The 24055-nt window shown below is 37.9% G+C and overlaps 3 protein-coding genes across 3 annotated transcripts in view; 1 reads left to right on the top strand and 2 right to left on the bottom strand.

Moving 5' to 3' along the window:
• Window positions 1-1176: 1176 nt before the first annotated feature.
• On the bottom strand, window positions 1177-10000 carry rlbp1a (retinaldehyde binding protein 1a). The gene is made up of 8 exons (XM_008404621.2): window positions 9917-10000; window positions 9067-9107; window positions 8723-8851; window positions 8433-8637; window positions 5733-5911; window positions 5487-5645; window positions 4438-4548; window positions 1177-4345 (listed from the first exon to the last, which is right to left on the bottom strand). Exons 2-8 carry the CDS (start codon window positions 9073-9075, stop codon window positions 4199-4201), a joined length of 939 nt encoding a protein of 312 aa, XP_008402843.1. The 5' UTR covers window positions 9076-9107; window positions 9917-10000; the 3' UTR covers window positions 1177-4198.
• A 5334-nt stretch (window positions 10001-15334) lies between these two features.
• slc39a1 (solute carrier family 39 member 1) lies at window positions 15335-21707 on the bottom strand. The gene is made up of 4 exons (XM_008404622.2): window positions 21432-21707; window positions 19096-19226; window positions 18467-18775; window positions 15335-15995 (listed from the first exon to the last, which is right to left on the bottom strand). The coding sequence occupies exons 1-4, from the start codon at window positions 21544-21546 to the stop codon at window positions 15642-15644; spliced, it is 909 nt and encodes a 302-aa protein (XP_008402844.1). The 5' UTR covers window positions 21547-21707; the 3' UTR covers window positions 15335-15641.
• Window positions 21708-23567: 1860 nt separating this feature from the next.
• tmem208 (transmembrane protein 208) overlaps window positions 23568-24055 on the top strand; it is a 4240-nt gene continuing 3752 nt past the window's right edge. The window contains exon 1 of the mRNA XM_008404623.2: window positions 23568-23802. Within this exon, the coding sequence (XP_008402845.1) occupies window positions 23797-23802 (6 nt within the window). The 5' untranslated portion in view covers window positions 23568-23796. The remainder of the gene's footprint in view (window positions 23803-24055) is intronic.

Raw genomic sequence — 24055 nt, 5'->3', positions numbered from 1 at the left:
CTTACTCGTATAAGTAAAATTGGCTTGTTTTAAGTAAAAATACACTAATTTTAAGATATTGTAGGTTTATCTTGGTAAGATATTTTTTCTTGTTTTAGAAAATCTTGACAAGATAAATTTTCTTGTTCTGTTGGCAGATAATTTTTCTTATTTTAAGAAAATTATACCCTATTTTTGTACTTTTTTTTCTTGTTTTTGAAAGGGGACTTTTTGCAGTGTAGTAGGACGTTTTTTTTTTAACCAATGAGAAACAAGCACACAAGAAGTCGTAGAAAGTAAGGTCAGTGCGACTGCCGGTGCCTATTTACTGCACCCATAAGAAGCTCCCTGCTTATCACCGCCAAGCCCATAGAGCCTAGTCTGCTGTATTTGTAGTGCGTCTGTGTGTGTGTGTGTGTGTGTTTGTGTCAAGCTGGGAGATGTTAAGAGTACATCTGCGTGTGTCTTGGTCATCAACAATGGGATGTAGGGTCTTTTTTGTTTTACGCAAATTATCCTTTGCTTGGTTGTTTTTTCTCAATGACCTATTGTTTGTTGCGCAGTAGAAAAAAAAAAAGAAGTATTACCCTGGGATTTTTCTGCATTGTTTACAGCTCATAACAACCTCCAGCTGCTCATGTTGTTTAAAATCTAACTTTAGCGTTTTCTCTGCAAACATGACCGGGAGTGAACCACAAGATGAGATGAAACCCACATTCCCTCACGCACATTCTACCACTTTACTTCAGTGCACTTTACGCCCCATGATGTTTTGCGGATGTGTGACTATTGCGTTTAGTAACGGTTTAGCTGTCCTTTGACAAATATGAAGAGTTAAAGGGAGCAAGGATGATAACAAGCGGTTACATGACTCGCTTTGTTCCCCAAAAAGCGTTTCTTGAGCCCTCTTACTTCCTCCTACCTTTGATCAGCTGCAGGTTAAGCAAAGCAGTCGGGTTCGTTCCTCCGATCACGACCAAACGATGTAGAAAAACACAAACTGATCCAATGCGGTGCAGAAGTTTTGTTGTTTTTTTGTACTTCTGTGAGCTGTGAGGTTTGGTGAGTAGGAGGGCTAAAGATGCTCAAGCTGAACCAAACTTTTACTTTATTAGATTGTGATTGTCCTGTATGTGTATTCCGGTGAAGGAGGCTGCTTGTCAGAAGGAAAATAGCTTTCAGTTCTTTTTGAGTATTTTTTTTCTTTCAGCCAAGATATTTAAGAGCTTATTGTATTTATTTATCTTTTCTTTCGACCATAATGTGTTTAAAGTGTTGGAAGCGCCGCAGCATGATGTCAAAATCAAACTGTAAGTGCTGGGACTTGTGGATCTGTCTGTCACAACCAGGAACTTTGTTGAAAGTTAATACAAACCTTGTTGTAAGGGCTCAGGAAGCTCCCGTCAGCGCTTCATCCAGACTGGGAACCCAGTGGTTGAAAAGCTGCTGCTGAACACTGTGACGACGAGACACATGGGTGGTTTGAAATGATGACGTGAATGACAACAGTGCCTTTTGTTAAGCTGTAAGAATCAAAACCGCTCCATGCCAAACTTCATTTTATTTACTCAGGTAAACTAACTGAGCTGCTAGAATAACGCATATAATAAATAAAAAAAAGTTTTTATTTTGAGCCTTTGACTTTTTAATTCTCTGTTAGACAGTGTGTAGTTTATTTTTTTCTCTTCATTGCTTTAATAGTCCTGACTATTAAAGCAATTGTTCTAGACTGTTGTTCTAATCTGCAAGTCTAAAATCGGCTGTGATTAAGCGCTAAGCTTATTTGGAAGTCTACATTTCCACGAAGTATATATATTTGGAACAGATATTATAAATTCCAGATAGTAATCTCCCCACTATGATGATTAGACCCAACTTTCTCTGAGGAGAAAATTGAAAGAGAGATTGACCAGAATCAGAACATATTGAACTAGAAAAATCTCCAATATTTTTACTCTGTCTAAACTAGTGTACGCAGCTCCATCAGTTGTTCTTCGCCTCTAATGGCACTGTTGCCATCTGCTGTCAGGGAGATGTAACTACAACTCCCAGGCTTTCATACCTATCGTCTTCTCATCCACCCACAGTCTTGTTGCATGGTTTCACCTGTCCACAGCTCTCGTTTCCTACTAAACAGACGTGATTTTGGGGTTCTTCAGGCTCACTGAAGGATCGTCACCAGCACTAACCCAGATTCTGCACTAAAAGCCATTTGGTGTTCTTTTCAAGGCCTCTCTCTTCAACTTTGCACAAAACTGAATGCTTGGATGTATTATTTAGATTGTTTTGTGTGTATCATTTTTCTTGTTTTGTATTTCCATTTTGTCTTTTTCTTTTGTTACTTGCTTGGTAAATGCAGCAGAGTTAGCGTTGTGTGTAAATGGGAGAATACTGTGTCATTTCAACACCTCTGATCGTCAATAACCAAAAATTTAAGAACAAAAAAAAAAAAAGTTAATTAGATGGACTTTTTTTGAAGGGACCAGTAATATAAACCAATCATGGCAATAACCAGTCAGGGATGTTTTTTTTTTTCTTTTTTTGACACTATTGAGATTTTAAAAGGGGGAAAACTGTTAAACCAAACATGCCATGCACATTGGGGTAATTTTGTAATGCGTTGTGGGATCTAAAAAGTTCTGATGTGAGATATTTATCCTAACGCCAGTGCTTCAGGCGTCAGGATTCTGTGCTCATATTTACTTGCAAGCAAACACATCATTTACCCCCGATTGCTTTAAATATATAAAAACACAATCGCTAGGCTGTATGATGGTTGCTCATTTTATTCCTTTAAACACTTTTTCTTTCTTTCTTTATTAAAAAGTAATTTGGCCTAAAACACATCGGTAAGAACATACAGGTATTATTACACAGCTTTAATTTAAATTTTTTGTTTTAGTGTGGTGACAGCTTGAAGGGACCTGCACAGTCACACAACATGGTGTACTCTAAGACAACACTGGGTATTTTTTTTTTTTTTTAAAGAAAACCAGTGGAGTGTGTGATCTAATTGTGAGGAAACATGGTCATTGTGTTCTTAAATAAATTATTTTCTCAAATGAAGAAAGATTCTCCTTTCATTTTGTTTCTTCAACACATTGTGTAAAATGAGATCTATCACACTTGGATTGTTTCTGAAAGTCCGAGGAAAATGGCTCATAGGACTGAGAAATAATTAAACCATGTGGTTTTTATAAAGCAGTGGTCATTCACTGAAGAAGAAGGTATTTTCAGATTTATTAATTGAATAGTTGATTTACTGATCAATATAATTAATTGTGGAATGGTATAATTTACCACAGTGCTAATGAGAGCTATGTTTATCTTCTGTAAAAAGTAACACTGTATTAAGTTTCTTCACAAATATTTTTTTCTAAGAGCATAAAAAAAAAAAAGTCCAGGACTTTGATTTTGAATTCCAGGAAACTAAACTCATTCAAATTTCACTTGCGGTCGTTAGGAGAAATGCATGCATTTTTGTATTTAATACAGTTAGTAGAAGTTGTTCCAGTCAAGAAACTCGTGGTAGAAATTAAGCCTGAGGCAACGCATGAGGAAGGAAAGTGGCTCATTAATGTGGGTCAGGCTAGACTAAACATAGTTAATGGCAAAAATAACAAAGAAAAAACTCTTGGTGGAAACTGGGTTTATAGCTACATTCAAATACTAGGTTAACAGATTTAAACAAGTTAACTTTTACAGAACTACTGACATGTCTTACAGCAATTTTTTTTCAGCTCTGCAAAAAAATACAAAAAAACAGAAAGAAGTTTGCTTAAGTGAAAACATGGCTGCTGATAAATGGACATTTTCTGAAGGCACCACAATGATCTAAGGCAAATCCACTCCCTTGTTATTAGGAATAATACTCATAAAGTCCATCTAAATCTCAAAAATCTGAGAGACGACAACTTCTGCACTCAGGATTAATTTTATGCAAGTTTAGCCTTTTGCGTCCGACATTTAAGGCAAACAATATCAAACCAAATTTATCTGATTGTTTCAATCATAATGCCACCATATATCTTTCCTTGCCCCACTCAACAACATACAGTAATACCAGTGCCTTGCAGTATAAACAAAATGTAAGAATTATTCTCTATGATAACTAGGTGTCATTTCCCCTCTATTTATACATTAATCTTATCTGCAGACTGACCTCGGCTTCTTTTATACTCTCATATGCTTCAGTACAAAAAAACGTGGGAATGTTCTTTCAGAGAGCAGTGTCTTCGGAGCCAAAGAGTTGGGTCGCGATGTTTTGATAGTCGGCCACTGGGGCTTTTCCATCGAAATCTGACGGCAGGATGTCTGCATCGAATTCTTTAAAGTAGCCATCCAACTCTTCACCGTGAACAAAGACCTGTGGAGCATCAAGGGAAGTATTAGATAATCCTTAAACAAATTACGTAAACCTGCTGAATAAAGAGCAGATGTGTGTATCTTTGTTCGTACCCTCTCCAGCAGCTTGGCCTTCATGAAGGGTTTAACCACGTTGTAGGTCGTGGTGAAGTACCAGGGCTGGTGAATGACATGGACTGCCTTGAAGCGCGCAGGAAAGGAGTCCTGCAGAGGAACGCACAACGCAGGTGGACAGCTAACACACAGCTCTCAGGTCAAACTCTAAGATGGTTTCAACCCTTTAAAGGCTGACAGTAGCAGTCAAAGAGCAATCTAGACTTTGAGGATGGTTTGGATAAAATGCCCAAATAAAAGTAAACACTGTTATTTACTAATAACTTACATCTAAGACAAATGTCAATGCCTAATCAAAATGTATTTATTCCAGTAAATTTAAATGAAATTGAACTTAAAAATTTAAAAAGTTACTAAATCATGAAAATCCACCAAAAACAACTAACCTGCATATCTAGTTTCTCATTTGATACTCATATTTTCACCACATTTATTTATATGTGAATTGATATTTGAGAATGTTGCTTTATTTTACTCATACAACTCATTTTGTTTCATTCCAAGTGATAATGCTGCAGATACTCATTTTCTCTGGTTCCACATTTGGCGAGACTAAATATCTTCAATGTTGGAATGTTAAAAAAAAAGTCTCTTATGATGCATTGTTGAATTTTACAAGATACAAGTGTTTGTAATTTGCTACCAGATTGTAAACAAATACCTATTTAGCTGCTAAATATGTCATTCTGGTAAATAAATGAGAAATTTGCACTCTGATATGTGATTTCTACCTTTGCAGAGATCTTGAATGAAATGTTCAAGGACTATGGGGGATTATTATTTTTTTCTTGGGAACAAAAGGTTGTTGTCAATCAGCGTGTGGCTGTAAGTATTTAGTATAAACCATCTTTTTTATTATTTCCAATATTTTGGAATTTGAACTCAGACTATTTTTGCTACTTGCTTCTTGTAATACTTAAATTCTCCACTAGAGGGCCTCATTGTTAAAGAGAGACATAAATTAGAAGTATGTGAATAAAAAGAGATACTTTTTTGCTCTAGGGTCATTTCTTCCCCTGTGTTCTGACCTGCAGCATGTCCACCATCTTTTTAAGCTCTGCTGTCTTTATTCCCGAGGCATGCTGCATGGTGAAGCCTTTAAAGTTCTCAATTAGGACAAATCCATTGATCTGAGTCTCCTCGTTTTCAAGCAGCTTCTCCAGGATCACGCAATACGCTCTCAGCACCTGCAACACATTGCAAAAGAATTTGTTTCGTGCTCCTGAGTTCCTGAGGGAGGTTTGTGTGAGAGGGAGGTGTGTCTTTGCAGCCACCTCGTCAAAGGTGATCTCCTCCAGGTCCCAGCTGTCAATGTTGAAGAGCAGAACCACGCGTCCATATTTGTCTCTGCTGGGCAGAACCACTGGGTAGCCAGCCTCGATGGTGCTGCGGACCGCCTCAGGGGTGAGGTTCTCAAACAACTCGGGATAATCCTTCCTGAAGCGCACATAACCTGGAGGAGACACCCAGCACAGAAAGTACGGTCCAAAGGTTTTACCCCTGTTGGATCCTCATGTGTTTTTTTTTATTTTTATTTATTAAATAAATGATCTTTTATAAAACTCTGACAGTCTTGAAGCCGATAATTTTTATTATTATTATTTGGCTTTTGAACTAATATACATCCTTTCTACATTTTTTTTGCGCCATTGACTTTCATTCTGTCTGCATTTTCAAAGGCACACAAATGCAGATGGAGCATGGATTACTTCAAAAGTCATACACAAAGACTTCCAGGGGGAAGAAATGACTAGTTTCAACCCAAAATGGAAAGGAGAACCTGCAATAGTGATAAATCAGCAATTCATAGTGTGCAGCCCCAACACTACTTGCACAATAAAACAGAAAAAAAAAAAATGCTTTTTTTTTTTTTTACTTTTGGTGCTGACACAAAAACAATACTATCTCATAACCAAGACTTTTTTGTATTGAGACACAAATTATCAACAGATATCTATTTGTTTAGGTCACTAACCCTACAGAGAAAGCTCACTGGTTATATCTTGCTCTCATCCAAACAAACCCCAATTGTTCACCGATGTGATTTTGTGTTTCTTTTATTTCTACATGTTGTTTTGGGGTTGAAGTCTTAAAACCTATGGTTAAAATAAAAATTCCATTTAAAAAATGTGATCATAGAAAGGACTGCACAACGGTGTGTTTTTAAGTGCATGGATCTGAACCAGAAGGCGCCCTCCTGTCGAATCAAAGTGTCTTCTGCTTTATAATCTTGTCCGATCTCCAACATTTCCCGCTCAGCTCAGGCATGCCGCAGTTCCCAGCATATCACTGAGGGCCAACAAGTAGAATCAACTTGTTGTCCAATTTGGACACAAAGGAGGGCTTTGTCAGGGGAGACTCAGAGGCATGTAAAGGCTCCCAATTAATGAATATGTGACCCACTGTTTCAGAGATGCATAAAACGAGGAAACAAAAGATAGACTTAATTACTGGAGCTTTTGAAAGTTACATGCGGGAGCTGAACTAAAGCGTATACAGCTGAATCCAGTTACTTAGATCCACTGTATATGGAGAGATACAGCCTTTTTTCTTTTCTTACTTATGGAAAAGTTCAGTCTAATTAGCTGGTTTATTACTTTCTTCAAATTCAGAAGTTGGACCCAAGTTTTAGAGAGCACTGACACCTGGAATGCACTCGAAAATATTTCACTGCTGCTGCACAGCTGATGGAAAATCCAAGGGTTTATTCTGTTCTTTGCAGCACTAGGGGGCACTGCTGAGTCTGAGGAGTGAATCAACCGGAAGTTCCAACCAGCGTATCTTTACGCAAATGGTGTTCAGCCGAATCAAAGAGCAGGAAATGTAACAACGGTCTGTTTGAGCGGCATAAAGTATCTAAAGTCAGATAAAGAACAAAACATTTGTCTGTCTTTCCACTATGGATTTACAGTTCAATAAATTGAATTAAAATAATTTTTATATATTTTACAACTCGATTGAAATTTGACCCTAGTTTTTGTCAACACTGTCAGACATAAAAAGAATGTAAAAAAAAAAAAAAAAATCAGGCATTATTGGGGGGCACCAGAACTTCTGAGGACCCCATGACCCCTTCCTTTGCTAAGAGGGCTAGTTAGCCTCACAGTTCCTCATATTTTAAAAATCTGAACTAACCCTTTGACTTTTTGGCTATTTTTTTTAGATGCCGTTTCACATAAATGATCGTTTATCATAACATCATCTAATTTGTGAAGTGCACTATAGTCCCAAAACTCCGACACAACATTACACTTCCTGTTCTGTGTTTCGCAGTCCGGATGCTAGCCTGAGACCTGCAAAAACACAACACGAGTTCAATTTTTTATTTATTTTTTAATTTTGCCCCTGAGCCATTCCTTTAACCCTTGTGCGTGCGAGGACTGAGGCAAACATAGAGGACTATGTCATATGATACAAGTTTTATGTGTGTGGGGTCGGTTGGACCCCATTTCTACATAAAAGGGTTAAAAAGACTAAACTGTATTTAGTCGTTTTAAAGAAACGGCTTCCTTCTTTCAGCCCATGTCCACACAGAGCTGCTTTCTATGTGCTAAGATGGCTTCAGCCACCATCTTCACACTGGATTAGATATTAGATTTGATATATCTGAAATTCAAACAAATAAACATGAATTTTTAAGGTCCACGATGTTTTCCTTTAATGATTTTCATTTTATTTTATTTTTGACAAAAGGAAGATGCGCGTACAGTTTTGGCTTAATTTAACTTCGATGCTGTGAAATACAGTCAGAAGTTTCCAAAAATCATTTATCTTTAGAGATATAATAATATAAGAGTGCACAAACTTCTGACTTTGAAGAAAGCCTTGAAAATGTCTCTCTTTATTTTATATTTTATAAGTTCAGTTTGATTTAATGTGAGACAGTGAAGAAACAAAGCCATCAAAGCCATAGCTATTGTTTTCAACCACTGCAGCGAATGACCCAGCAGATTGTTGCCGTCTCTGTCTCTCACCCTTCATGAGCTCATGTGTTCTGGTGACGTCAAACTTTCGTGCTCGGAGGAAGCGAACCAGAAGCGAGTCCGGTTTGTCCCCGAAGCGGTCCAGCACCAGTTTGGCCAGGTCGTCTCCCTCTGACGCCCTCTCCTTCATCATGACCCGCAGATCTTTCAGGGATGTCCCTCGTCTTTCGTTCGTCTCTTGCAGCTCATCCTTTGCCTAAAAAAAAAAAAAAAAACAAAAAAAACACCCAAAATGTAATTTTTAAATACAGAAATGAGCAGCCTCACTTCAGGTGTTTTACCTTTTGGACAGTGTGGCCAGGAAGTTTGTGGCACGGTCCAAACACTGACCCGTGGTCCTTCACTGTCAGGTGCTCCAGCTTTGACCTCATGGCCTGCTCCTCCTCGGACACCATACGGAAAGTACCAGTCTGCACGAACAAGAGTCTGCTGCTTTAGATTAACGTCTTCGGATTAAATCCAACAGCAACTACTCAAACTAGAACACCCTGAGTTGAAGAATATCTGTGGGCTCCATTTCACACAACAGACGCTCCTAAAGAAATGCTTTTCAAGTGTTGAACAGAGGCTGGTGATCGGTAAAGACAAGCAGTGGCACTGAGGTGTGAAAGGTATTTAAACTTACTGCAGCCATGGTCGCAGCGTCTCACAGCGGCAACACTGTCACTGCAAAAAAAAAAGAAGAATCGGCAGAGACAGAGTCGGGAGCTTTTCTTTAAAAAACATAAAAGAATTGGTCACAGAGAAATCAATCTCCACACTGATCCATCCCAGAACCAAAGACTAAAATCTACGACAACACAAACAGATGAAGCAAAATGTTTTCTTAGATATTGTTTTTAACTCAACAACAGACTTTAGAATGACTTGGCAGCACAAAGCATTTCTTTCACGGATACTCATTCAGAAATTTTAGTCTTGGCTCTAATTTAGTTTGAACAAAGATCCATAATTTATTATGTTTTTCCCTATTATGTTTTTCATCCATTCATTGGCGAATGAATGGATGTTTTAATTTTTTTTAAAGAGGAGTAAACAATTATAAAATACAACTGCGACTATGATGGCACCTGTGTTGTTTCAGGCTTATAAAAGATAACTAAAGTAATCTTAAAAACACATGTATGTTGAGAAGTTGCTATGAATGTTGATTTTAGGTGATTCTGTACAGTTGAAACCAGGATCTTTACAATGCTCTGCAGGGTCTCTCCTTTTACACGTATTTCTATAGTTTTTAAATATTGCAACCTCCAGCGTCAAACAAATATGAATTGCAAATAATTTACATACTTATTTCCTAGGAGAAGTCCTGCCTGCCTTTTTCAAACATTAAATTTGTGTAGAAGTATTCTTTTTTTTACATTTTTTTATCAATAAATAACGCTAAACAGCTCTGTTTCAACATTTGTCTGTATCTGCTGATCTGTTTTAGTCTGTTGTTTTACAAAAAAAAAAACAGATCTGAGCAGCCTTACCTTGTGCAGACAGGATGGGAGTCCCACAGAGAGTGGCAGAGGACAGGAGCATGGAGAGGACGGCCAGAGGGGTGGGAGTTCCTGGAAACGCCACTCAGAGACGGATTAATCTGGACAGATTACAGCTAATCAATATGATGCAGCCCATGAAGGAGAAGATGCTGGGTTATGATTTGAATTTCTACCACTAGTGTCTACAAAGATGGTACAATCTGATGAAGAATCTCATTTCCATACAAGCCAGACAGCTCCTATACATAGTCATGGACATACATTGGAATTAACTTTAAGCATCAAATGATCATAATTAACAGAAATAATTAAGCAATGTGCGTCATTTACTTAAATTAATAAACTTTTCAGCAATATTCAGATTTATTGAATGTGTCTACACAACTGAGCACATTGGTTTAGTTCAACAGTGTTTTTTTTCCCAACTATGATTTATACATTGACTGTAACACTTTCTCCTAATTGTCATATAAAATGTGTTTTTTTCTCTCCACCGTGTAAGTCTGGAAGCCAGCCAGCACATGTGATGTGAAGCCCTGGTTCTGTTTCAACTCTTCTGGGCCCGACGACCCACTATACAGAAATCATGCTTTTAATTTCCCATAAAGCATTTCTGTGCACATTCCTTGCAGTCCTTTTCAGATGGGTGGGAGAGAACGGGGGCAGCTCTTGTTTTCTGTCCCAGATTATGGATTACTTTCCCATGATCGCACAGCATCAGACTCCCTGGTCTCTGAAGTATCAGCCGCTTTGCCGCGGCAACAAAGATTTTTAAAAATGATTCACTTTGGGAGTTTTAGTTTGTTGTAGATTTTTTTTTGTTTTCAGCTGAAAATAACTTTCACTGGCTGTTGTAATATTCATGCTACCAGAAATTCAATTTCTGAGTCAAATTTGAATGACTGTGGGAAATATTTTCATGGAGTTTGGTCAAACCTTTATTTATATTACAGTAAGTTTGAATGATATCCTTGTCTTTTGTCTAAACCCATCAAACCAGAACATAAAAGTATTAGGGTATCTAAGTACAGTCCATAACTTCTATATTTGTCTTGCTACTTTTGTTTTGCCCACTAGGTGTCCTCGCACCTCATCCCCTGACTCAGTTTTTCAGCTTACTGTTGGTTGTTTTTATAGTCTTTTTATAGTCAGAAATACATCATAGACAAATACAATTGATCAGAGTTTGCACATTGTAACTTATTTTTGCATTTTCCCCTTCAGGAACAAAAAGCTGCTCCTCACAAACAAAAACAAAAAAACTATTTGTGCATGAATTTTAAAGTCAAGAGAAAAACAAAAACATGTTACCTTTGCCTTTTGGGGTTTTCGCAGTGCAACATGTTCTGCTCCATTGAACAGGCAAATGACTGAAATTAATCAGGACCTGCTAAAATCAATGTATTTTAAAAAGATTGGAAAACGATAATCTGCTTTTAGCCTAATTAAAGTTAGAACAGAGTTAAACCTGAAGTGAAATTGCATCTCTTCATTAGTAAAGACGCATTCTGTTGAGATTTAGCTCCCAGTTTTCATCTCAGTAAAGACAGATGAAGAAATGTGTTACATTAAAATGAGTTTCATCAGTCTCCTTTGATGTTTTTTTTTTGCCTCTTCTCATAACATAATGTGCAGTAACACAATAAAGATTGCCACACAGTGATTCTTGAGAAAAGGGATAAAATGGGTTTAAACCTCCTGCCCGAAAAAAAAAAAATTATTCCTCAAGCTTATGTATTTAAATATGACAAATAATGTTTTGGAAATGTAAAGATGCTAAGGTGCAGGCTCCCAGTTGCAACATTGTTTTAAAAATTACATTTTTAATGGACCTGACCCAGAACGTTGTCATCGCCGTCTGACAAAAATAAATATTAAATTATTTTTTTAAAATACCCTATTAGTGATATTTTTACTCAGTTTTACAGACAAATGCTTCTCAAGAAACAAAAGAAATATTATTTAAAACAAAAAACAACATAAAGTCCATCTGACGGAGTTGAAGCAGAACTGAAGGTGGTGACAAAATGAAAAACTTTATACATGTCAAGTAATGCCATTTATGTAAAATACATTAAAATGAATTAACTGCACATTTAAGTGAGATTTATCAACACTATCACTGAAAGAGTCACAAAAACTGACGGAGTTGACAAAATGCCAAACTACCTCAATTTATATGATGTTATTCTGAAGGAGACCATATTGTAGTTCATCAGGTCCATGAAATCTTTTCAGAATACCAAAATTAAGCTTTTATTTCACAAAATTTTGTAAATTGTCAGTTATGGTGTTGACACATCATGGTTGTGACAAACAACTTAGGAATATTACAGAAGAAAAAAACTAAAGAATAACATAAGCTAACCAGAGCTAACTAGCCCTCTTAGCAAAGGAAGAGAAAGGAAGAGGTCATGGGGTCCTCAGAAGTTCTGGTGCCCCCCAATAATGCCAGATTTTTTTTTTTACATTCTTTTTATGTCTGACAGTGTTGACAAAAAACTAGGGTCAAATTTCAATCGAGTTGTAAAATATATAAAAATTATTTTAATTCAATTTATTGATATTTTTATAATTATTTATTTGAATACTTATTTGTCATAATATATTATCTTAGTATTCCTTTGTTTGTTTTAAACTATTATAATGTATTGAGTTCTGCTCCAGGACAAGGGATTTTAAAGACACCAGCCACAAAGTTTAAAATAAAAAAATATTCAGCAAACACCAGGAAAATATACATTGTTGAGCTCACATGACCCAGGTTAGTTTAGTCAGATATTTGAAAAGATATATATTTTGTGTATATTTTTTCAAATTTTGTGCTTTATCCATAGGACCTGTTTTGTCCCTCTTGTCAAGAATCACTGCACAGCAGCATGTGACACAACATGTCAACACTAACAGGAAGCAACGTGTTTCAGTTCTGAGAGCAATATGTGAGAATACAATCAAGTCCTGTCACTGAGACGAGGTTAATGAGCGGGACAAACAAACGAAGCACCTATCCCCCCACCACAGCTGAGCGCTCCATCGTCCAGCTCTACACACTGAGGACTCTGTCTTGTCAAACTGGCACATTTACTGTGCTTTTGTCCCCCTAGAAGTATTCCTCATTAGTGAATGTTTATGGATGACCTCCTATTACCCCACAGCAGCAAGCAGGGGTTAACAAGGTCTCCAAATGCTACATCAGACACTTTTTCCCCGTCTGGGATACAGCTCTGGTCCTGGAATGACGAATCTTCTGGATGTTATCCAGTAAATCATCTGAAGACTCACACACAGGCCTGTGTGGATGCAGTAAACCCATGTTCATTTTTGATCAAACTGTTAAAGATGAAAAGGGAGGTAAATTAAATCTTCAAAACTCACTGAGCAAAAAGTGGCATCTACCTTGAGAAGCACTTTGTGCTCTTTGAAGCATGTAATTTTGGAAATGTGCTATATATATGTATATATTGTGTAGCACATGACTGACATTTCTGTCTTACTGTCCCAAACATAAACATGCAAAACAACTCTACATAACACCAATGGGTCTTTAACTGGAACTGTATTTCTCTGTCATGCAACCGTTTTGGAGTGCATGGCATTATGAACCCTTAAAAAAAAACAACTAGATGTTCAATGTTTTCCAGCAAGTCCAGAACATGTGTTTCAATTAACACAGAAATGGTTCACCAGACACAAAACTAACCATTTTCTCATCTTTCATCTTAGTTCCTCCTCTGGAAAACCTGAGGGGGAAGCTGAAGCAAGCGTAAAGGGAAACCTCAGGATTCTGGGCTGTCTGTAGAGATACAGATATAAGGAGAAAAGGGATGGTCACAGATCTAGGTCTCTGTATGCTCACAGCTTGTGAAATGTGAGGATAACATGCAGTTCTATTGGTAAAGTAAAGGGGGTGGTGTCAGCCCTTGTACAAAGTGTTTCAGGAAGGGGTGCTGTTGTACAAATGAATTATTTCCTAAAATAGGATTCTTTCCCTCACTGAATGCTGAATAAATTAAAGTAGATTTTTTTTTTGTTACTTGATAGAGTTTACGCTCTATCAAGGTTTTTATCTTTAAAGAGCTTTTGTGTTGATAAATCAATAAAAAATGAGTTCCTATTTGGTCCCATTTGTGGTTGAAAGAATAACAAAAAATGTTTCCAGTAAGTCCAAGTAGATCAGATTTTTTTTCTTTTCACTGTATGTGCTGTTTATATCGTTGAATGTTTACAAACTGCTTTAAAAACATAAAAGGTCAATAAACTTATTAGAAGCTGAATGTGCAAACCAGTCATAATAATTGACATAATTCAGTCAGGTATATATGATGCGTTTTTCTTGAGAGGAAAGAAATTCAGTCAGAGAAGCAACAGCCCCACCTGGTGGCTGAAGTAATCATTTAGTTGACCAAACCGATCCATTCAAACCTTAAAATAAAAATCTGCAGGTAAATCAAACTGTACTTTCATCGAAGACTTCCAAACCAAGTCAAAACTATATTAATATTAGTGAAATATAACAACTAAAGTATGAAAAAAATACACTTCATACCACTTTTAGTGTCATAATCTCTTTACTTTGATCAGGGTTATAAATCCATAAAAAGATGAATAACGATAAGGCACAATCTCAGTTAAACAGGCAGTCATACACAGTCTTTGTTTTTAACAAACAAACTTTTGCTTTGTAGTGTTTCCACACTACAAAGCAAAAGATGAGTCAAAATTGATACTTGGTAAAAAAAAATAGCAGGAGTGAAAACTGTGGACACATTTATTTGAAATGTAATAAGTAAAAAAAATAAAAAGTAAAAAGTTAATAGTCTGCAGTTTTAGGTGGCATCAACATTTCTGCTGACAGATTTCTGTCTGCACATTCACCACAATGATGAAACAGACACATGACAAACTAAAATAGGAAATATGGTGACAGATTGTCGCTTGGGACTTTTACTTCTCAGTCAGTAAACAAGTATTGTTCAACTTTAAGGCTTCACATCGTGATCTGCAAATATTTAAAGCTCGTCTAGTCTTGCAAAAATGGAAACTCACTTTTTAAGCAGGTTTTTCTGTGTATTAAGAAAAACAGTCAGTGCAAAAATGATAAGGTTTGGTAAAAGTCATAAAAGGCTTGCATTTGGAGGAAATGTTTAAGGCGGAGAGTGACCCAAAAACAAGGAGTGTAACTTAAAGAAAAACAACAACAGTGCAGTAGTTCGAACTGGGAGCCGTCAAACTTCCTCTTTGACTTAGAAATAAAATGTAAACATTTCACATACTGTATGGAGAATCACTGAGATGCTTGATTCATTACATCTCTGTCCTTTGTTTCCAGCTGCTTTTTTAACATTGCAAAAGAGTCGATTTGATGCACGTCTGAAGCCTTAAAAACAAACAGAAAAGCAATAAACCTACCTGTGTTCTCTTTATTGCAGGCATGCAAGTGGTTTCTCTGCACATAAAATCATCTTAAAACAACGTATAAACATCATCTGATTTCCTCCACCATAAACAATCCCAACAGTACATTTATCGCAATAAGACCGGAAAAGTCATTACATCTTAAAAATGTCCAGAGTTCAGTGTAACAGAGCGGCGAAATTTGTTAAAAAATGCCGAGTCTCTGTGATAAAGTGACCAACGGGCTTGTGGAAACCGGGAGTCGGAGGCACAACGCGCAGGAGCTCGCACCCCCCTCCCCTCCCCACAGACGCTCAGCTCAGCCGAGGAACGTCAGGGCGGCCATGATGGTGAAGCCCAGCAGGATGAAGAACACCTTGAGCACCTGGTTCCCGGCCGAGTTGAGCTCGTGCGGCAGGATCTCCATGAAGGTGATGTAGATGAAGGTCCCTGCGGCGAGCCCCTCCAGGATGGCCTGGATCAGAGCGCCGGCTGCCAGCCGCGCCTCCATCACGCTGATGCCGATGCCGATGCCCAAGGGTGACATCAGGGCGAACACGCCGATGTACGCGGCGATCCAAAACGGCTGAACGGCGCTCTGGACCAGCTTCACGGACAGGCTGAACACTATGATGCTCTTGTGGACCAGAATGGCGATGCAAATCTCCATCACCTGCAAAACCCAAGAAAAGTTCTGGTCATTTCTGCATCTTTTGCATCAGTGGTGAGCTTAAGCAAAACGGTTAGGGATTCTTGTAATGTGATGGAAACCCTGGAAGGCACTTTGGCACAAAGTGTTTCCTCCGCAGTTAAGTTGTAAACACAGAGCCCTCCGCACTTCTCAGCACCTATGTACAAATTGCGAGAATGATGATGGCTAACACCTGAAGGCGACATTGGAGGAGAGCGGGGGAAGAAACACGCAGATGTATCAAGAACGGCCGAACAGAGTTGTGACAAAAACTCATGGAAAGCGGCACATTTTCCAGACTCAAATGTCTAAATTTTACCAACAACTTGCAGAATCTTCTGGACTCTTGAGTACAAAGCCTTTTGTTTTCACAGCACAGAGGTAGAGCAGTCATTCAAAGACTTTTAGCTTCCACAAAACAACAGGTGAAGAGACACAGTGTGATTTTGATTATGCACGAATTTAAAGAAGGGAACAAAAGAAGCACAAACACATCCACAGCCAAGTCACACAGGTAAAAAAAAAAAACAGCTATCCCCGACACCGACCAAATACATGTCCGCTTTTGAATTTGAGTTAAGTTACACAAAAAGAAAATCTAAAAACAGTTCTCAACATATTTTCTGGAATTTAGCAAACAGAAACAATTTTAGTCTCACTATAAGCTAGAACAAGAAAAGTTTGGTCTGATTTAACTTCAGATGGTGAGATACAAATGTGTTTATGTATTTTTATTCAGTGTAAATATCTGGTTTCAACTGCAAAGTGAGCAATGAAGTCTGAAATTTTTATCTGCACATATTTTTCAGATCAGCACAACTGGAATAGTATGAGCAACAGGCAAGAGATGGAAAACTAACCAACACCGGTTACCAAGCGGCTCCTCTGGTACACACATGACGCTTTGTTCATTTATGCAACTAAATACACATTGCAGACGTGTAAAAAAAAAACAACCTAAAATAAATGCATGCTTTATAAACTCACACTAGAAAATTCCCCCCCAAAAAATCTAACCTTTAACTTAACATTTTCAGTGAGAATAAAACTTCTGTGTTCAGCTTTCAACTAATTGTTGGCACAATTATTGACCCCATTGCTGTCGATGCTCTGTACAAACCTCCTTTGACCGAAAGGGCAACATTTCGTCTTCACCTTTAACATTTCACAAGGGGTGAGCATACAGAGAAGGGGATCTTTGACCAGTCCTCTTAATGTTATCTCTCTAGATTGTCCAGAGTCCTGGGATCTTTCCGCTGGTTTTCTCTTCAGCTCACACACTACATAAGAATCAGACACTGGCCATCAGAGGAGGTGAACAATTTATCTGATGATTTAGTCACATGTTGTAAACCATTTTATGATTTAAGACCTGATGAAGACCTATTTTCAAATTTGTGGTAGAGCCCACCATGTTTTTTTCAAAATCTCCAAGTACCTTAAAGATTTCGCAATGCCATTAATTCAAGCGTCCTCTTTACAAACTATGTCGGCAGGAACTATTGTTCTGAGTCGAGATTTGGGCAAGTGAAGGCGAGTTTCCTTGTGTTAATTTTCCAACTTATTGCTTCCCTTCAGTGACATGTTCTCAATTTTGGCTTTTCCCCATTTTGAAGAGTAAGTAAAAAAAATAGGAGGACTACATCACAACACACATATTGTGATGAATTGCTTTTTTATGTTCAGTGATTAATTTAATAGAGGAAAGCAGTAATAAAAACAATGCTTCAGTTTGGTAGCTTATCAGCAGGGCCAGCCCAAGGACATATATGGCCTTGAGCAGAACTGGATTCGGGTCCTGTGGTCATGTTCAGGACTTCAACACTAACACTACCCACAAATGTGGTGGAATCTAGGAAAGGGGGCGGAGCTTACAGCAGTCAGGGATAATTGATTATTATTTTCAGAGATGCGATTATGGGCAAACCGAGGCTCAAATAGAAAGAAAAGGTTAACCTGATACAAAATAAACTCTACAAATTCTTTAAAAAAATCTAAATCTTTTAATTTATTGCTGCTGAAACCATAAAAGTCAAACTTAATAATGTTCTGATTCTTATATATATATATATATATATATATAAAAAAAGATCTGTGGTCTAAGTTTAAATTCCAGCAGTTATGGGAGGCCACTGATGGTCTGGGGACCCTAAGCAGTGGGTTAGTTTGTATTGCCTTGGGCCGGCTCTGGTTAACCACACAAACTAAAACCTGAGTATTCAGACAATTCCAGTCTTGTCATGTCACTGCGATCTATTGCCTTTCAGTGCGTTCTGAAGCTTTAAACTAAAAGTTTCCACTAAATATATCTCACTTTTCTGTAGATGTGATTCCAAACTTGACTTTTTTTTCCTAACAACAAAAGTAAAGCTCTGTAATGCTGTAAACAGAAAGCAATACATAGCAACACAACACCTTAAGAGGATCAAGAAGATCCCTCTCCGTCTTCTCACCTTAGAGTCAGTGCTCTGCAGGCCGATAGCGAGCCCCTCAAAAACCGAATGGAGCGAGAGGGAGAGGAAAAGCATGAAGGAGCGAAAAGGGGAGTGAGCCTGGAAGTCGACGTGGACGTGGTGGCCGCTGCTCTCCAGGTCGGGCGCCGTCACGGCCCCGCTGTGGCTGTGGCCGTTCTCTGACAGCAGCGGTGCCCTCTCGCCGTGGTGAGCTCCTCTCGACTGACGGAAGCTCAGGACCATTTTCTCCAGGATGAGGACCGTGAAGAAACCCGCGGCCATGATGAACTCTGGCAGGGGGAAGCTGGTCTGTTGAATATCAGAGGTCAGACAGAGGGTCACGCTGGTGAAGTCAGGCAAAACTGTTTTTGCAACAACAGCTCGGTTAATAATGACAAAAAAACAAAAAAAAAAACCTAACGATTACATCAACGCTTTGGCCCTTTGGCTTCTTTTGTTTATTCAGTCCTTTTACATACTAAAGTGTTCACTCACCTTATAAAATAGACACATATTTACTGGTTTTGTAAAGTTCTGGATCTAGCATTTGAAACTGTAACAGTAAATATACATAAGGGTAAAAATTTGAAATAATTGTTACTCGTGGTCCTGGTTTAACTGGGACGCACCTCCAACTTCTGAGCATCCATCTCTGCGCTGATGTCAGACAGGTAATCCGGGATGATGTCGAGCAAACATGCTGCCAGGAAAACGCCGCCGGCAAAACAGCTGATGAGGCTCAGAACCGTCCGGTGGACCTCTGCGAATCCAAAGACGACGTCTCGTAAGTTTGAGGATTGAACAAGACAACAGAAATCTGAAAGGTGTATGCTGTCCTATAGTGGACATGAAATAGTGTCACATGTGCAACTGTTATTAAAAAATGGCGGTTAGGTGTGTAAATTAAAAAAAATAAAACAAAAAATAGACCACGATAAATCGTTTCCTTTCTATATATATATATATATATATATATATATATNCAAAAAATAGACCACGATAAATCGTTTCCTTTCTATATATATATATATATATATATATATATATATTTTTTTTTTTTTTTTTAAGTGTTGATATGTATTAGAAAAAAAGAGTTCAATAAGCTGGATGCATACATGTTCATACCATTCAAACTATTATTTTTTTTATTTTGGGAGAGAGTCCTGGAGAAGACAGCGGTGCAACGGTTCCACGTTAAAATCACATGGAGTTGAAACAGACAACATTAAAACAGTCTGGTTGGTTGATAGAAGTAGTAACGTAGAGTTGAAACCAAATATTTACATACACTGAATAAAAAGACACATATGCATTTTGCTTCTCGGTGTCTGAAGTTAAATCAGACTAAGCTTTTCTTGTTTTAACTTTGCTATAATTACCAAAATTATACCTATTTGGTAAATGCCAGAAAACTTAGCAAGACCCATTGATCAGTGATTTTATTTTTAGTTTTTTGTTACTTTCCTCAAATTCAAAAGTACAATAGAAATAATTCTGGTGATCCTAACTAAGCTAAAACAAAAAAGTATGTTTGTGCCTTTATTCGGCGAATGCACAGCAGCAGTGATATCACACACAGTCATTTAGAATCAATATTGTCATGTTTGATTAAACCAACCAACATTATGGCTCAGTTGTCTTGCAATCAGAAGGTGGTGAGTTCAATTCCAGCTTCGTCCACGACTTGTCAAAGTGCCCTAGGGCGAGGCACTTCGCCCCAATTTGCCTACTGATCTGTTTTAGTGCTGGAAGGGCAGCTGGCTGAGTGAGGATTTGAGTTGACTAGTTGGTTATCCCAAAAAATAAAACGGTAAATAAAATGAAGCAAATGCTGCAACTAAATTAAAAATATATATCATTGTGACAAGATGAACACCAAGGCAGAGCAGATTCTTTCAGTCTTTAATCCTCAAGCCGATTTGTTTGCTGCTTGGCTGAATTGTACGTAATCAATTTGACGTTAATTGGCAGGAAAAGGTTAAAAGTGTTTGTCATGATCTATCGTTTTTTTGCATAGATGTACTGTGTGCAGTTTTAAACAGACAGTTGGCAATTAAATTAAATTTTTTTTAAGTTTAATCCCAAAAAGAAAATACCTAATGAACTTCTGAGTATCATGTGATCATAGCCACCAGCAGAGGTCCAGATGACTGAAGTGTTTCATCACACACGGATGTAATGGAGAGAAATGATACTTTCACTTCCATATGAGAAGGTTCGCCATCCTGACAGACTTTGTGTGTCTTTAGCAACAAATAAAATGTAATCATGTGACGAGGAGGGTCTGAGCTCCAGGCTTCTTCCTCATCAGGTGATTCCTGCCAGAGCTGAGATAAGGAAGATGGAGGACTAAGATAGTTTTTATCAATACCAAACCCATTAAATCATTACCACTGAAAAACGCCAGCAAGAGGTGCTGATTGTTTTTTTGATTGAGCAATTTCAAAGGTCGATTCTCGTTCTGTTTATTGCCTTCTCTCTGCTCTTTAATCTCTGAATCAAACACATCCTCTGTGAGACGAAATAAACTTATCAGTGGCCGATTACCTTTGCAGCACGAGGCGGAAGTCAAAACATGTGACACAAAATGAATCGCTTTCCAGGATGAGCGCAATGATTCATCATAGGTGGAGCGTTTCCCCCACCCACGGAATTTCATTCAAATTTCTTTCAATTTAAGGTTCACCTCTTTTCCAGCTGATACATATAAATAGCAATAAAAAGTTGAGATTCTGGAAATAAATAATACCCTCCGTTTTGCCTATCGGCGCTAGCGTTGTGGAAAAAAAAAGAGTAAATGAATAACAATAAAATGTGTTTTTAAGGCATTAGGAGCGGTGATAAGCTGAGATATGAGAGCAATGTCTTCTTAAAACCTCCGATATATATTTTAATTAAGCTTTCCTCACCAAACACAAATAAACAGTTAAAACAGCACATTCAAATAAAAATATAGAGCACACACCTGTTCCGTTTGTGTCTCTGAACCATCTGACTTTAGCAGGGATGAATCCAAACAGAAGCGTCAGGAGCAACAAGCCGACCAAAGCTCCGATTTTCACCTGCAGAAGATACTCCATGGTCAGGACGAAATGTCACAGTGGGAGTCAGGAGTGGGACAGAAACTGTACAAACATCGGAGTGTCTATCAAGCCACAAAACAGGCTGATAACAACGCGGTCCGATGAGGAGCGACCCACTGAAACAAAACTGCCGCAGTGTTGTTATTTAGAAACTGACTCTGCTGCTGGTACGGTGGCCGAAGGTGATCAATGCATGCGGTTTCGAGAAAGATGTGAACCTTCCAATTTCTTTGATTAGATAAGATTGCATTGTGGCGTAAATAAGGTGTTTTGACTCGCTATTAAGGGTCACAGTTACTTTTTAACACATTTAAATCTTGAAAATGTTTTCTGTTAGCTGGTTCTTGTTTTTGACTTATTGCAAACACAATTAGAAATATAATCTGACCAGCATCACGTTGTTACAGTAAATTTCAAAAATACTAAACACATGGATTCAATCAGAGCATTTCGCTATAATGAATTATTATTCGTATACTTATGAACTCTTCTTTTCTTTGCTGCTGTGTTTATTTTACACTAGATATAACAAGATGTAAATCTTCCAAAAGTTCCATGTTTGTCTTTTCAGTCTACAAAATATGTTCTCCAAAGTTTTAGGCATACTGTATATGAGATGGGACTTGAAAAAAACAACAACATATATATACATATAACAATTCCTTTTTGTCAGAACTGTTTTAGGTCTTTGAACTTTTCCTCGGACTTCCTTATGGAAAGATTTTGGTAGGAAGGCCACTCCTGAGACTGTTTGATGTTTTTTGTCTATATGTGGATAAAAACTCTCACTTTGGTTCATTTCCAAGGCCTGAGAAACAGTCTTGTTACATGATAGATGTCAATGACTTTGTAATCCATTTGGACATAATGTGTTGCTTTTGAGATCATTCAAACTACTTCCTGTCTCCAGTCAGGTTCTGTTTAAATGGTTTATTGATTCTACAGGTCTGCTTTTGATCAAAAACCAATTGTTATCTTTCTATGAAATGAATTTAATCAGGTAATTTGTGATTTTACAAAGTAGTGCATTACTTTATCATGTAGGACCAGATTGTGCCTATTACATTGATTAAAAGTCCCAGAAAAAAAAGTTCTTAGTAGAATTTTGAGAAACAATATTGAAAATTACTACACTGTATCTCTTTAAAGTAAAATATGCAAACGTCCAGACTCATAAAATATTTTCTGTGCAACTAGTGATTCAAAAGTTCTAGTTTCACTTCAAATTGTTTAAAATAAACTTGTTCTTGATCTCTGATGCATTATTAATGCAAACCTGTTGTACAGTATCATCAGATTAAACAATGCAAACAGTAGCGAGCTACATTTTCCATCTGTAGCTAAACTTGGTGTCTTTCACAAGAATAAACAAAAAAAAACATTCTCTATTATGCTGTGCAAAAGTAAAATAGTTCATGGTTTGCAAAAGTCCTAGAAGTCTTTTTAGCAGTTGACTGCAAGTCATGACACAGCAGACACAGCAATGTGTTCTGCGAGATAAACCTAAGCTGAACGCTTGATCTATACATTCACAAAGTTATGTGGAGTAGAAAACTAGCACAGGTGCATCAACTGAAACACACAATCCCCACTGTGAAACACCGTGGAGGCAGCATCATACTGTGTGGACAACTTTCTTTATTAGGGCCAGAAACCTCTTCAGAGTAACATGTTAGAAGATATAAGAAACTAGTTTGGAGGTTCACCTTCCAGCAGCACAAACACAGCCAGAGGAACAATTAAATTGTTTAGATAAAAGCACATTTGTGTGTTTTGGTCAAACGTCCAGATCAGAGTCCGACTGAGAATCTAAAGGCTGATACTCTCCACCTAATCCTACTGACCTCTCCAAAACAGAAATGAAGGAAAATACTGTTTGAAAAAAAAAAGTGAAAACCCCTTGCACTGTGTAAAAGCAGTTCAAAAGGCATAAATTGCTCTTTTTTCCCCGCCTCTTCATTACTGACGAATATACCTTCCGATCAGCAGGTGGCAGCATCACTTCATGTTCCCATAGCTGCACTATGGCTGCACTCGCCTCTTGCAACGACATATTCATGCGCCGGAAGTGTTTCCTTCTCCGAAGCCCTGAGTGCTGATGTGTTTCTAAGGGATTTTACTAGACAGAAACCTCAGGGTCTGATTATTTTATGCCGGTAGAATAACGGGGAGAAGCGGCGGCCGGAGTGAGGTCCATGACAGAGACGACGCAGTGGAGGAGATCCTCAGCAGAGACGAGCGGAGGGAATGGCGGTGAGAGAAGGAGACAGTTTGATCTGAAAGCAGTGACTGAAGCTGGGACGGTGGTTCATATCCGCATGGACTGACTGTAGTTGGTCCTTCTGGCATAACAAAACCATCGCAGGCGACGGAAACGTCATAACAGCACGTTTTAGTTTCTTTTTCAGGTTCAACCCAGAACAGGAAGTTCTGTATGAAACAGTTTGCTTTTGGTGCCAGTTTAAATCCTTCCACATTTTTTTTAATCATTTGAATATATGTATAT

Source organism: Poecilia reticulata, linkage group LG3 (genome assembly GCF_000633615.1).
Source record: "Poecilia reticulata strain Guanapo linkage group LG3, Guppy_female_1.0+MT, whole genome shotgun sequence".
In the NCBI taxonomy this organism is placed as follows: domain Eukaryota; kingdom Metazoa; phylum Chordata; class Actinopteri; order Cyprinodontiformes; family Poeciliidae; genus Poecilia; species Poecilia reticulata.
This window is presented reverse-complemented; position numbering and strand designations above follow the sequence as displayed.